The following is a 13,630-nucleotide window of genomic DNA, read 5'->3' on the forward strand; positions in this document are numbered from 1 at the left end:
TCCATTATGGGGCTTTGTACTGAAAGACTACGACTAAAAATAGACATATTTTAGTCCCACAAACGGGAAGAGAAGCAGCAAAGGATTTCCAAATCATTCGAAATAATTTCAGATAAAGTAGTTTTCTTTCACTTTGTAAACCTTTTCAAAGCAACAGAGCCCTCAAGTTTAGATGTTTAAGTATCATCCAAAACCTTCTGTTTCTGCAGCCTGTAATCTACTGAGTGATCTATGTGCATTTTACTCTGAATAATTACAGTTTTTAGATGGATTTCTCCCACTTACTCTTATTTATTTTACAGGTGAAAATCAGCATGCTGACACTTAAAATTTGCTTTAGTTGTATAATTTATTACATTTGACATTTGGTCCCTTGTATCCGAAGTCTAGGTTGCACACTTGTGAGAACAAGAACAATTTTAAAACTCCTCGTCTGCACATTGAGTCTATTTCACAACCTGAATGTTGATTAAATGTGAATCTCCCGGGCTTTAAATAGTGTATGAACATGCTGCTTTTTGGCTACATAGTTTCAAACCTCTGATGTTGTCATGTCCTCAAACACAACATAAGCGAGTGGTGCCAAAATAGATCCTGCTCCTCAGTTTAAAAAGTGGAGCTGATGAGATGCAATGAATTACATTTCTACCCAGCAAGTTTCAAGTCTGCAGGTTGGGGTTCAAAGTTTATTATAACATGTGGGACAAACGGGGCAGGAAGGTAGGGAATCAATCTTAGGTCTCAGTGGTGTGCTTTGGAAGCTGTTCAATAATGTAAAGCATGTCTACATGTCTAGTTAAGTGCCTATAAAGGCTGACACATGCAAAAGCACTACTCTGGTCATTTTCAAGCCTCTGGTCATTACATAATGCCTTTTCTCCTTTTTTCCTGTCCTAGGTGGACACAGTGGCTGCAGATTTTCTACTGAGGAAGGGTGGAGAGCGGAAATTTAATGTGAAGACCCTGAGGCTCGGCCCTCTGGCCAAGAGAGGCTTCTACTTGGCTTTTCATGCTCAGGGGGCCTGCATGGCCCTGCTGTCCGTCAGAGTGTTTTTCAAAAAGTGTCCACCGCTGGTTAGCACTCTCTCCTCCTTTCCTGAGACCGTTCCCCGTTACCTAGTGCAAGAGGCTCAGGGTTCGTGCGTGGAGCATGCCGCTCAGCAGGGGCCCAGACTTCGCCCGCCTAAGCTTTTCTGTGGTGAAGATGGCCAGTGGGTGGGACAGCCGACGACCTCCTGTGCCTGCCTGTCTGGGTTTGAAGCAGCTGAGGGGCAGACGCGCTGCACAGGTAAGAGGGGCGCAACTTTAGACCGCACAAACAGATGCATGTAGATGGACTACACCCACAAAAGGCAGCAGAGCAGGCAGACTAAACAAGAAAACAATGGTAAGATGAGGGTGGGGGTTCAGTGAGGGTTGAAGCATTTCAGAGGAAATGAAAGACTTAGGAAGTTAATGAGGCAGGGAAACGGCTGTGACACAGTGGGGACGGAGGGAGAGGTCATCTGGAGCAGCACTTATCTCAGAGAGGAAGAGCAGGGTCAAAGGCTTACCACTGCGACGGCTCACGGTTCAGCTGAGATAGAAGGAGCACAAGAGGACCGGAGAGGTGAGGGGAGCGACGCGGGGAGGTGGTGCTCCGGGTAAAGATACTATCAGCATGAGAACATCAAAGCAAAGCACACAAGAAAAGAAGGAAAAAGCAGAACCATTCTCTCAGGAACTGTGCAGCAGCTCTGTCTAATGAGTCCAATTAACATGCCTCGTGCACGTTCACTCCCCACGTGCACACACACAGCAGCTCGGATAGATGTTCGGCAGCACAAACACAAGAAACACAAGAAGGAATGCCACATTTTCTTCAGAAAAGTGTCCCGTCTGTCTGCGTGTGAAGGCAGGATTCGGTTTGATCTCCATGGGAGGTATAATGATTTCATTGAGGAAAAAAAAAAGAATAATTTCTAACATTGTGCTTCTGGTGAAGTGCCGTTTCCAGCATTCTGTCACTGAGGAGAGCTGCGAGGAAAAACACTCGCTGGGCCATAAAGGGAAATTGCCTTCATAGGGAGATTGGACAGTTAATTTGCTTAACACGTTGGTCATTTCACAAAATGAAATTGATATCAAGGTTTAGGACTAAATTCATTTCGCTGTTATACCATTATCTCCCAGAAACAATTCGATATTTTCAGACTCAGATGCACTCATGTGATGTAAAACTTATGAATGTTGTCAAGATGATTTACTGTTCTAAATGAGCTTGATTAGAATATGCAAACCGCGTCTTTGAAGTGAACTTCCAGCAGGCTACTGGAGGGTAAATGTCCCTATGGGCTGGTGCAGCTCCACCGCTTTATCGCAATAAAAAAAGATTTGATCAGAAATGTACGGCTGCCTTCTCCAGAACCAGTTAATGTCGGGTTTTTTAAACTTTTTCTTTTCACTGACTGAAGATTCTTTGGGCTGAACTTGCTGTGACTGACAGTGACTGCAGCTGTTAGCCACAAAGTGTCGCCTAAGTTGTGAAGTAAAAGAGCTCAGAAGCACTCGGGTTACCTTCTCGGTCTCTTTCCAGTTGTTTTCGACTGAAAAAAAACTGCTTTTTTGAGCAGGCGGATCTCGCTGCGGCTCCCATTAATAATCGTTCTCACATGTGGAAAATTCCTGCGGCAGCATGTCAGTCAGAGGAGCGTTGACCCCGTGAAACGTGTCAGTTCTCACTATAACAATGTGACAATTGGTGTGAAAGTTTATTGTTTTTGATCGTCTGTCTCAGCAGCAACACTGAGCACAGAATGTAAACACTTTGACTGTATGTGGCGTCACGGTGACGGCTTTTTGTACCTTCTGGTGAAGGACAAGGGTTGGCTAGAACAGTATATGAATCAATAAACAAAGCAGGCTTTCAGAAGAACTCCCACACGTCTGGTCTCATTATTCAGATGTGGTCCAGGTTAATCCGGTGATAGGCAGCTGACTATAATTGACTATTAGTATCGGCCTCGTTACTGTGATTGTCTCTGGCTCTCATTACACGATTCTGTCTGTCAATCTGCAACCATCTGCTGCCTAATTAAAAGACAAAAAAAAAGAAAAAAGGTTGTATTTGCACATTCGGTTTGACCCTGTTCTGTTTAGAACACGGTGAGTGTCGAGATTTACTGTCCGGAGTAGGAAATAATTAGAATCCTCTCTCATCTGGTGTCCTGCTCTCTCCTGTTCAGCGTGTCCTGTGGGTCACTTCAAGTCGGGCACAGACGGTCCGTGCAAAGGCTGCCCAGGGTTCAGCCACGCCACCATCAGGGGGGCATCGGTGTGCGCATGCCGCCCTGGGTACCTGCGTGCAGAAGCAGACTCTCCCGACACCCCGTGCACCAGTAAGTATGCCGAAAGCCGTCGTCAATCCACAGGCAGAAATGAAGGTGCTAAGGAACAGTAGCATCTTGTTCTCACTCTTTACCTTCTACCGCTCTTCTTCATTTGTTTTTAACACCTCCGGTGTCATTCAGCCCGCCCTCCTTTGTCCCACTGCTGAGCATTGAGATGCATGTCTTTTGTGACAGGTTATTGGGGGTAGGGAGGGCTTTCTCTCTCAAATGAAGTAGATATTGAAGGTTTCAAGTGACACCTCCGTGAGGATTCAGGACTTTCAGTTCAGGCACATTTTGTATGTGTGAATGGGGGCACTTTTAAATTGGGTTGCGGCCTCTTGGAATGGCCATAAAGATGTTGTGAAACAATGTGAAACTCAGCATCAGGTTGTTGACCTGCTCTGTTCTCCACAGGAAGCAGTTCCCACCATTTTTATCATGAGTTACAAAGGTTTCATCTTAATTATTTACCACTTACACCACTTCTGTGTTCTGTTTTTGTACCAGTTTACATCACATATGTCTTTTTTTCCCAAAAAATAAGTACTTTAGATGACTGTGACTCTTGATGGTATCAAGGAAGTGTATCACCTAAAATAAAGTTCCCCATTCCCATATGTTGAATTCATATTGAGTGTGATGTTGTCCCACTTGGGGTTTCAATAAGAACCCCATTAGCAGTGAAGTTACCCGCAGGCTCGGTGACAAAGCCTCGTCTCTTCTGCAGGAAGTGATACTGATTCACAGTGTGTGAGTGGTCTTGCTATTTAGTTATGCTTGGCTTGAGGCAATAGCTATTTTCTCACAATTTCCAAATGAGGATCATTATCATCCTGCTTCAGACGAGCGTAATTGCACCAGTTAAATCCTGCAACACATATGTTGTGGCGCAAAGCCACTGCGAAAGCACCGTTCTGCTTTGTGACTAAATGTGCAGGCTGAATGAAACCCTCTTCAGCTGTTGTCTGTGCGGGTCATGGAAAGGTAAAGCAGCAGCAACGTGACACATCAGACAAGAATTTCATCAGGGTATTGTGACACTTAAAAATTAAATATGATTTGACCTTTTAACGGTATTGGAGAATAATCTCCAGCGGCCAAAAGAAAAATAATCAACGCTTCTATTGCTATGATGTCATAGTTGTTTCAGTGGGGCAGATTTAGAAAATTGCACCGCTTGAGCTAGACCACAGTGTTGCTGTTAGGATCAGGAAAAGACATTTAGATTACATTTTGGGATGAGATATTTGCCTTCTTTTGAGTCTGATGAGCCGATCGATACCTCTGTCGTGTCTGTAAATATGCAGCTGCAGCTTTGGTAAGACAGACAGATTTTTTTCTGTCACAGGAGCTTGAATGACACTTAATTTCCTGATTTAAGATATTTACAACACAGACAACGCAGAAGTGATTTGACTTTTGAATTATTTTTGCCACTGCAGGAACTCCCTCGGCCCCACGTGGCATCTTACCCCAGATGAACGACACCACGCTTAGTCTCGTGTGGAACGAGCCTTTGGACAACGGCGGCAGAACAGACCTGAGCTACTCCATCAAGTGCTCCGTGTGCAGGTCGCCCAAAGGGTCGTGCCTCCCCTGCGGAGACAGCGCCAGCTACCGTCCAGCGCGGGACGGCCTCCTGAGCCGCAGGGTGGAGGTGTGGGGCCTGCTGCCTCACACCACTTACACCTTCACCATCCAGGCGCTCAACGGGGTATCTCAGCTCAGTGCCAAGGAACCTGCCAGCGAAAGCATCAACATCACCACCAACCACAACGGTGAGAAGTGGACTGCATGAGGTAGAAAGGTGCAAAGCGTCAGAAGTTCTTGTGGTATTTATATTCCTGCCTCCTTCTGCGCAGTGCCAACGCTGGTGTCTGTGATCCGGAAGAGCGAGTCCACAGAGAGCAGCCTGACTCTGCACTGGTCAGTCCCAGCTCAGCCACATTTCAACATCCTGCAGTATCAGCTACGCTACTGTGAGAAGGTAAAACCACAAAAACTCTCAACTGCCTATTAAACTAAATGTTCAGATATCAGGCTCAGGATCTCTGTCACAAAGCCACAGTAGTAAACAGGTTGTGGCTTAAATAATGCATTTATGTTGCATATAAATCCTTCTCATAGGTAACATTCTTGTAGTTAGGACTCGTATTTTGAATGTGCTATAGCAGGATAGAAGTTAAGTCCATATCCACTAAAGGTCAGTTTGGCTGCAGATATTAAAATACTCCGTAGATCACCCTTCAGTAACCTTCTAGGTTTGACTGGGAGCTGTCAGGATGGGGTGGGTAGGCAGGACACGGACTCAGGTGTAAAAAGCAAAAACTTGGTTTATTTGCAAACAAAGGTTGAACAAAAAGCGCGGCTGAGCCGGATAACAAGACTAAACTGTGGAAAAACAAAACATTACTATGGCTAAGAAAAAACAAAGAACTTGACATGGCATGAAGGATATTGACGGGTAGAATCTGGCAAACACAATGAGGAAACCTGGAAACTAAATACTGACTGAGGCCCCATCCACACGTAGCCGGGTATCTGCTAAAACGAATATATTTTTCTACGTTTGGACCTGTCATCCACATGAAAACGCATAAAAACGCATCGTAAACGAATGTTTTTAAAAACTCCGGGCAAAGTGAAGATTTTTGAAAACTCCGTTTATGCAGTTGCGTGTAGACAGAGATAACCGGAGTTTTGCGTTTTCGAACGTCACAATATGCGCCAAAACAACAACAAATCTGCTTTAAAGTCTAAAGTGTGACCTTTGTTTACTGAAGAAGCATGGATGTCTTGAGAACTGTGGTGGTTATTATTGTGCAGGCGCTGTTTGCAGCCTTGATTTTACACGCCCAAGTCGTACTCCCAGAGGAATGGCGTGACAATTTCGCATGTCCCGGTCCTCAGTCCTCTCGCTGTCGGAATTATTACGTCCTCATATCGAGGGGCAGTCCACTGTCATGCGATCACCTGTCAGTGTGCTCAAAAAAGTTGCGTGCACACTTTATTATTTAGCTGACGAGGGCAGATTGCGCAAAACAGCATTTGGGTTGTCAAGACAGGTGAAAACGCAGATGTTCGGTTATGTGTGGAAGGAGTTTTTTTCGAAAACGAGGTAATGTGGATACAGATTATTTTATAAACGGAGGGGGGGAAACATTCGGTTTTAAAAATACCCGGCTACGTGTGTACATAGCCTGAGTGATAGGTGAGTGAGTGCAGCTGAGGGGAAAAACAGGTGAAGTGAATGAAGGTGATGGCAAAGCAACAGAAACTATGGGGAAAACATGGCTAAACTAAATACCGGACCTGGACTAGAAAACTAAGGCATGAGGGAAAACTAAAACATGGCAAAACTAAAAACTAAACATGAGCTTGAAAACTAAAGACGTGACAGAAAACTAAAGCATGGTAAAACTAAGAACTAAACAGTAACTAAAAACCAAGACATGAGATAAACTTAAAAAACTGATAAAAGTAAAAACTAAACAGGAACTAAAAACATGGCAAAAACCCCATGGACATAACAGGAGCTTCACTTTCTTCTTGTTTTCACTGCGAGCTAATGTTAGCCCGATTCTTTTGTTGGAAGCCCAAGAACAAGCTGGAGAAATCTTAAGTTAAACAAAGTATTTATTAGTGGTCACATGTGAAGTATAACTGTCCAATTTCCCTCGCAGGGCCCCACAGAGCCCCGGAAACATTTCATATTTATGTTCACCTTTATCTCACAGAGGTTGGACTTACACTCAACAAAGTATAATTGGACATTTGCTAGTGATATGAGCAGGGCATCCACCGTCTTCGTCATGTTCTTTGGATGTGATAAACAACGTGTGTGTGTGTGAGTGTTGTTTTAGACGTGTATCTACTGTACCATCTGTCCTAATAGAGACGCTTTATCTGACCCAGTTATTTTATCCCGCTACGTCATCTTAAAGTCTAGATAGATTATTTAGATAGATAGATTATTTAGTAAACTACAGAATATGAATACCTAAAGTCTAAGAATATAGCCAATTTATAACACTAACTCCGTTTTTTCTCTTGATAGGAGCGGCGCAGTGACGATCAGTGCCTCTACACAGAGAGCAACAGAAACCAGGTCGTGCTGACGGACCTCCGCAGGGCCACTCAGTACGAGGTGCAGGTCCGGGCGCGCACCCTGGCAGGTTATGGGAGCTTCAGCGCTGCAGCCACCTTTCACACCCTGCCTGATGGTGAGAAATGTTGTTTTGTATCTGAAGAGGAGTCTCATGCTTATTATTCCATTCCTTTCTTATTTCCACTGGAGTCCTTTCCGTATAATCAATCCTTGCTCAGTTTCTTGTTATGAATTCATCATCCGTGTCATTGTATTGAGCCTATTTGATGATATACATTCTCCTCGTGCCCCTTTTATAATTTACTATCAATGTAAAATTCCTGTTATGGCTTTTGCTGACAGCGTTTCTCTGACTCTTTCTTCTCTGTGTCTTTTGTCTGTCTTCTCTCTCAGGACACGACTCTGCCTCCCAGTTCTTGGTACCCGGCATCCTTATCGCTGTCGGGATGCTGCTGCTTGTCACTTTCGTCTTTGTTGCTGCCTACTGCATACGGTGAGAACCAGGGAAAAGGAAAAGAGACACAGAACAAGATAGATTTGCAGGGGAACGACGCTGCCAAAATAACAGGAAATGGGGAAGAAAGAGTGGGAGATCGAAAACTAATAACAACCATGACCCCAATTTTACGGTTTTGCACCACTTTGTTCTTTTGTTTATACATGTCGTATCTTATAAACGGTGGATTTGCACTATGATACCGACACATTTACACCCCCCCCCCCTCTCTGTGAAACAGTTCAGACACAAAGCAACGCTTATGATTTCTTTTGCTTACACAGCTAAAAAACTATCCTGCTCATTAGAACATTTTCCTTAGGCTTCATTGTTTGAGTAAATAGTGCTGGATGCCATCACAGGAGAGAGAAAGAGAGAAAGTGCATGCATTTGTATGAGAGAGAGAGAGATGACGGTAGAGGTAGAGGGCAGGGAAAGGCAGGATGCAGGCGTCCCAACCCTGTTTCCACAGGACAGGAGAACAATAGCTGTGACCTTGTGACACACACACACACACACACACACACGAACCAGCAACTGAGGCCCAGATCTGCCACTAACTGAGGGTGGAGCTTTCTTGCTATTTTAGGCTTATGAAGTGGGAGAGCGAGAGAAATGGAGGAAGGCAGGGATCCAGTAGCTACAGGGTTGTTGCAGTCTTGTAGGGAAGAGTTTGCGCCAGCAGAATTATAATAGAGCTGCTTGAGTCAAAGAGCAGTCCTGTAGGGATTGGCTCAGATGTTCACCATTACCCCAAGTCATCTTGTATTGTGTCTTCGAGATTTCCGAGGAATATTTAAGGCCAGCAAAAGCATTTCAAAACGAGGCAATTTTCTGTGTTAAAAAACATCAAAGTAATGGAGCTCAACCTTCGAAGCACCGGTCGAACTGACCTCTTTGTGAGGGGGGACTGATACAAGGAAGTCTTACTGAAGGCGATCAATAAATAGCCCATTAAATGTTTTAATTATTAGATTTTCAAAAAAAAAATTAAAATGATCCTAAAAAGTGGTGTTTTTTTTCTTTTCCTGAAATGTTTTAGTTATGAAGGTGTTGCGTGACTGTTATACAATCCGAATAGTCACATTGTTAGATGGTGGATTTGCATCTCATTTGCCTGACAAAGGATTTGGAATACTTGCCAAAGAGTCCAATTAAACACTGATTCTTCACACAACTGCACCTCCAGCCTAATCTTGTTGCATTTATACCAATCTCTTTCTGCCTGCAGCCGACACAGCCGAATTAAAGATCCCGAGCTGAGCGACAAAAACAACCAGTACCTCGTTGGCCAAGGTAATCCACTAAGGACACGGCACCACACCTCAGCTGATTTACATGTAGTTCGTGTCGGGAAAATCATTTCTAATGTGACCGGGCTCTAACATTTCCCTGCTTTCTTTTCCCACGGCTCTGTTTGTCTGGATGTCACAGGGGTCAAGGTTTATATCGACCCTTTCACCTACGAGGACCCTAATGAGGCTGTACGAGAATTTGCCAAGGAAATCGATGTTTCCTTTGTCAAGATAGAGGAGGTTATCGGTGCCGGTAAGCCCCACCCATGTTTTTCCACCCATAATAAATCTGTAACTCTGTACTGGTTGTTCTCTTTCTCTTTAAATGATTCATTTGTTTATTTTTTTGTTCTCTTCAGACATAACATCATTAAAATGTATCTAATTTAGTCACTTAAATTGATTCATTTAAAAACACTGTTTGGACTCCACTTTATCGGCCCAAATTCAATAAAGCTGCAGAAATAAACCAATTAACTGATAAATATGTCCCCAACATGAGTGGCCTTCATTGAAGCTAAAGGGCGCAGCATGCTGCGAGCGAGCTTTTCATTCGCTAAATACGACGCTCATTCTCATAATGTGGTGGAAAACAGCCTTAATATTTTGTTTATGCGTCTGTGTGTGCTGCAGGCGAGTTTGGAGAGGTGTGCCGAGGACGGCTGAAGATCCCAGGGAAAAAAGAAAACTACGTAGCAATTAAGACTCTGAAAGGAGGCTACACGGACAAGCAGAGAAGGGACTTTCTGTCCGAGGCGTCCATCATGGGACAGTTCCAGCATCCCAACATCATCCACCTGGAAGGAATCATTACTGCCAGCTGTCCAGTCATGATCCTCACTGAGTTCATGGAGAATGGAGCACTGGACTCTTTTTTACGGGTCAGCGTGACATGGAGAACATGCGCTGAAACAACCTGACTCGCTGTCATGTCACTCGTTCTCCAGCTTAACTTTTCCTCTCTTCTTTGCAGCTCAACGACTGCCAGTTCACTCCCATCCAGCTGGTGGGTATGTTGCGCGGCATCGCCTCTGGCATGAAGTACCTGGCCGAGATGAGCTACGTCCACAGAGACCTGGCGGCCCGGAACATTCTGATCAACAGCAACTTGGTGTGCAAGGTGTCTGACTTTGGCTTGTCGCGCTTCCTGCAGGAGAACTCCTCTGACCCGACCTACACCAGCTCCCTGGTTAGACAACAGCTCGATATATACTGGACTGTGCAAAGCATTCCTTGAAATGTTACATCGGTGGTTAAAGTTTTACAGAGCTGACAGTTTAATTTTCTCTGCAGGGAGGTAAGATCCCTATTCGCTGGACGGCACCAGAGGCGATAGCCTTCAGAAAGTTTACCTCAGCCTCAGACGTGTGGAGTTACGGCATTGTTATGTGGGAAGTCATGTCTTTTGGAGAGAGACCCTACTGGGACATGAGCAACCAGGATGTAAGTTTAAGCAAAAAAAAAACACATTTTGACAGTCTCAACAATGAGTTTTCACAGCACAGAGCAAAGCGTTTACATTTAATATTTTCTATTTTCTAAAACAGTTTGATCTGTTCACATTATCAGTTCAGTGGGTTTTTCTTCCTGTTTGTTCCTCGGCTGAATTCCTAGCCCCTATCATTTAGTTAATTTGTTTTTTGTTTGAACAGTAATCATTTATCTCCCTGTCAGGTAATCAATGCCATAGAACAAGATTACCGGCTGCCCCCACCGCCTGATTGCCCCACCCACCTGCACCAGCTAATGTTGGACTGCTGGCAGAAGGACCGCTCGGCACGTCCTCGCTTTGCAGACCTCGTTAGTGCTTTGGACAAACTGATCCGCAACCCCGCATCTCTGAAAATAGTGGCTCAAGACGGAGCAGGGTAAGAGAGCAAAATAGTAAAGGCTTGTAAAGTGTTTCGGACCCGGAAATGTACGCCTTTACTTTGAAATGTTGTATTTCAAAGTTGTATTTCGTGATTTGAGCAACTCAAAAGCTTAATGGCTTAATTTCCAAGTTTCAATAAATTCAGTTTGGTCGTTTTTATGGAGTCTGATTTGAAAAAAAAACAACTAAATAAACTGTTTAAACTTTCCTTCTGCATATCTAAATTTTAGCTCTTTTATATTTAAGAGCCATCATGATCACAACGTCCTCCTGGATTCTTAGAGTCCTGAATTTGGAATTAAAGGAGAAGTTTTTTCATCTACTCACCGATAACAGTTTGGTGAAAGTCGGCGTCCTTGGGACGATATTTAGATCAATTGAGATCTGTGTCGAGCCTCTGATAGCCCCCAATAACAACAACACAGCAGCTCTGAGCTAACAGTGCAATAGTACGCGTTCATTCATTCATTAGTCTTAAAGTATTGATAAAATAAAGACAGATAATGCCTTATTTAGAGGCTGTATTATATCTGCCCTGTTCTCTCCCGTTATATGGATATATGCGGATCTCGAGTGATCTAAATATCTTCCGAAGGCCGCCGACTTTCACCAAACTGTTATCGGTGAGTAGATGAAGGTATTTTATGCCAGAAATAAGGTCCAGGTTTAAAAAAAGCGAACTTCCCCTTTAAGTATTTTGCTCATATTTTTTAAATAGACGTTTATCGGTCTCTCTAAATAACTTCTCAACATCTCAGCTGACTTGTGGCACACCACAGGGCTCAGTCCTCGGCCCTCCTCTGATTTCTCTTTGCCAGATTGAAGCAGCCATGCTAGTCTAATTAAAAGTTTCCTAAAATTCAATAATTACGTTCGGTCTTATTCTTTCCAACTGAAGACAAACTCACCAATCATTATTTATTTACGGTGTTAACTTACAAAGAGTTGTGCACCATTCTCGAGTTGAGCTCTACTCAGGGCTCCCTCAGTTGTCAGCAGTTGACTCAAAGTGTCGCAGCTGTACTCATTATGGGGAGAAAAACTCATGAACAGAAAACCCTTGTGCTTGCCTCCCTGCGCTGGCTCCCTGTTAGATTTCATATTGATTTTAGGATCTTTCTGCTCACCTTCAAAACCTTAAATGGACAACATCTCAGACATATTGACCTGTTATGATGCCTCCATACCACTGAGGTTCACAGATACTGCCCTGCTAACTGTTCCCAGATCACAGTGTGTTACAGACGGGCCTTTTCCAGCAGCTGAAATCAGACACACCACGTTTGCAGCTACCTTCAAATCCCTCCTTAAAACGTAGTTTTGCGACGCCTGATCCATCTTTGAAACATTTTGCTCTTGTGTTTTTGTGGGAATCCATTTGACTCGATCCACCCAATCCCTTCCTCTAAAGCACTTTGTAACATTGTTAAGAAAAGTGCTGTATGAATAATGCTTTATTGTTTATTATCATATTATGGTTTTCCCTTTTAGTAGCTGGAGCGTCGTGACACTGCTGTTCTCAGTGACTTATCCAGACGAACTGTAGAAAACCATCCCGAATGCTTTCAGTGCCGTTTGGCTCTAATTTATAGTCATGCAGCAGCCTTCTCTTTGTTTGACACACACTTAGTGGACACAAAGAGCCAGTAGACTGTGACTCAAGATGATACTAAAGTTAATGATTTTTTTCGATTTGACATCAACTACATTTGTTACTGTAAGTGGAATAAAACCTTTGAGGATATTTATACAACCGCAGCATGCATGTCAGGCTGATGTTAAGCAAACTTATTCAATATCCCCTCACTTCATAAACTGTCCTATTTCACGCATACATCACTGTCATGAGTCTTTCTTAATGACTGCGTCAGGATCATCAGCGTCAAAGTGATCCATGTCTGAGTGACAGTCTGTCACGTTAACACTCAGAGACCGGCAATGTTTATGTGCCACGTCTGAAAAGGTCTCTTTCTTAGAGTCCATTTAAAGTTCTGACAGTCACTGTAAAGACATTACCCTCCTCCTACCTAGTCTGAGATGGCACCTCCGTGTCCTGCTGTGACCTGTCAGCCACTTGCTGTGCCAATTTCCCTTCTTTCGCATTCTGCCTGTCAGCTGGTTACATACAGCAGAGGACACTGCACCCCCTGACAAATCCCATTGTTTGTTCCTGTCAGTCACTCAGCCTAAGATGATACCTCAGCTTGTCAACTGGAATGTTGCTGCAAGAGACATATAAGCTCCTTTCTGCAGTTTTAGTGACTATGTATGTAAGGCATCCCATTGTTTCTCGCCTTTGTCCCCCAGGCCGTCCTACCCCCTGCTTGATCAGCGTGCACCTCTCGCCCTCTCACCGTGCGCTTCAGTTGGGGAATGGCTGAGGGCCATCAAGATGGAGCGCTACGAGGACAGCTTCCTGCAGGCTGGCTTCAACTCAGTCGACCAGCTGGCCCAGATCACCACACAGTCAGTTCCTATTGCCAGTTT

The 13,630-nt window shown here is 44.0% G+C and overlaps 1 protein-coding gene across 1 annotated transcript in view; it reads left to right on the forward strand.

Moving 5' to 3' along the window:
• LOC142402206 (ephrin type-B receptor 4a-like) overlaps positions 1-13,630 on the forward strand; it is a 39,926-nt gene that overhangs the window by 23,946 nt on the left and 2,350 nt on the right. Inside the window, exons 4-16 of the mRNA XM_075487764.1 lie at positions 898-1,288; positions 3,225-3,377; positions 4,814-5,149; positions 5,234-5,358; positions 7,429-7,594; positions 7,873-7,972; positions 9,207-9,271; positions 9,410-9,523; positions 9,904-10,151; positions 10,244-10,459; positions 10,564-10,713; positions 10,945-11,138; positions 13,451-13,609. Coding sequence (XP_075343879.1) covers positions 898-1,288; positions 3,225-3,377; positions 4,814-5,149; positions 5,234-5,358; positions 7,429-7,594; positions 7,873-7,972; positions 9,207-9,271; positions 9,410-9,523; positions 9,904-10,151; positions 10,244-10,459; positions 10,564-10,713; positions 10,945-11,138; positions 13,451-13,609 — 2,417 coding nt within the window. The remainder of the gene's footprint in view (positions 1-897; positions 1,289-3,224; positions 3,378-4,813; positions 5,150-5,233; positions 5,359-7,428; positions 7,595-7,872; positions 7,973-9,206; positions 9,272-9,409; positions 9,524-9,903; positions 10,152-10,243; positions 10,460-10,563; positions 10,714-10,944; positions 11,139-13,450; positions 13,610-13,630) is intronic.

This window comes from Odontesthes bonariensis, chromosome 16, assembly GCF_027942865.1.
Source record: "Odontesthes bonariensis isolate fOdoBon6 chromosome 16, fOdoBon6.hap1, whole genome shotgun sequence".
NCBI lineage: Eukaryota > Metazoa > Chordata > Actinopteri > Atheriniformes > Atherinopsidae > Odontesthes > Odontesthes bonariensis.